Below are 982 nucleotides of genomic sequence, written 5' to 3' on the forward strand. Positions count from 1 at the left end.
CTTGCAAGTACTAGGGTTGTGTCATGCTTGAAAGACCCAGTTTCACATGGAGAAATAGCTAAAGAAGCATGTCCTGAAATTTGAACAGAGCAAGAACACTGTACTCATAGGACAGTAGAATGATTCTTGTGACTGCCAAGGAGAAACACATTTCTTGCAGGAAAATTTATGTTGCCCTGGTTGGACTTGGGCACCTGGTGGATGCTGACTGTGCTGTGTTATTGAAACTAGTCAGCCCTGCAGCTGTGCCAACCTGCCCTAACCCCTGCTTATTTGCATGTGACTGAGGTGTAACCCACAGCCCTGGACACATTAATACTGTGGTCACACCCTGTGTAGGAATCAGTCCCAGGAAGAACAGAGCATGGACATGAGGGTCCCGACTCAGCTCCTCAGCCTCCTGCTGCTGTGGCTCCCAGGTAAGGAAGGAGCACTTGGGGGGTTTACTCTGCCAGCGTGGTCAGTACCACTTAGACTGCAGGGTAGTTAAGAGACCTGATAAAATCATTAAGAGTAAGGATGTTTGTTTTCATGTTTCCATTCTCAGGAGTCAGATGTGATATCCAGATGACCCAGTCTCCATCCTCTCGGTCTGCATCAGTGGGAGACAGCGTCACCATCACTTGCCGGGCTAGTCAGAGCATTAGCAATTACTTAAACTGGTATCAGCAGAAACCAGGAGCAGCTCCTAAGCTCCTGATCTATGGGGCATCCAGTTTGCAAACCGGTGTCACTTCGAGGTTCAGTGGCCAGGGATATGGGACAGGTTTCACTCTCACCATCAGCAACCTGCAGCCTGAAGATGTGGGAACTTATTACTGTCAACAGTATGACAGTACCCCTCCCACAGTGTTATAAGCCTGAACATAAACCACGAAGCAGACAGCTGAGAGTTGGCCACCCCAGCTGCTCCTCTTGGGCCTCCATTGGGCCTCAGAGCGTTTCTTAGATGTACCTACTCTTTGATGGTGACTGGAAGTTT

General features: G+C 49.1%; 1 gene segment (V, D, J or C); it reads left to right on the forward strand.

Annotated features, from left to right (window-relative positions):
* The first annotated feature begins 341 nt into the window (after positions 1 to 341).
* On the forward strand, positions 342 to 916 carry LOC109378106 (immunoglobulin kappa variable 1-39-like). The segment is given in 2 exon segments: positions 342 to 419; positions 548 to 916. Coding segments are annotated over 2 exon segments (366 nt in total).
* Positions 917 to 982: the final 66 nt, after the last annotated feature.

The sequence above is a fragment of the Hipposideros armiger genome, unplaced genomic scaffold, assembly GCF_001890085.2.
Source record: "Hipposideros armiger isolate ML-2016 unplaced genomic scaffold, ASM189008v1 scaffold_1743, whole genome shotgun sequence".
NCBI classification, from domain to species: Eukaryota; Metazoa; Chordata; class Mammalia; order Chiroptera; family Hipposideridae; genus Hipposideros; species Hipposideros armiger.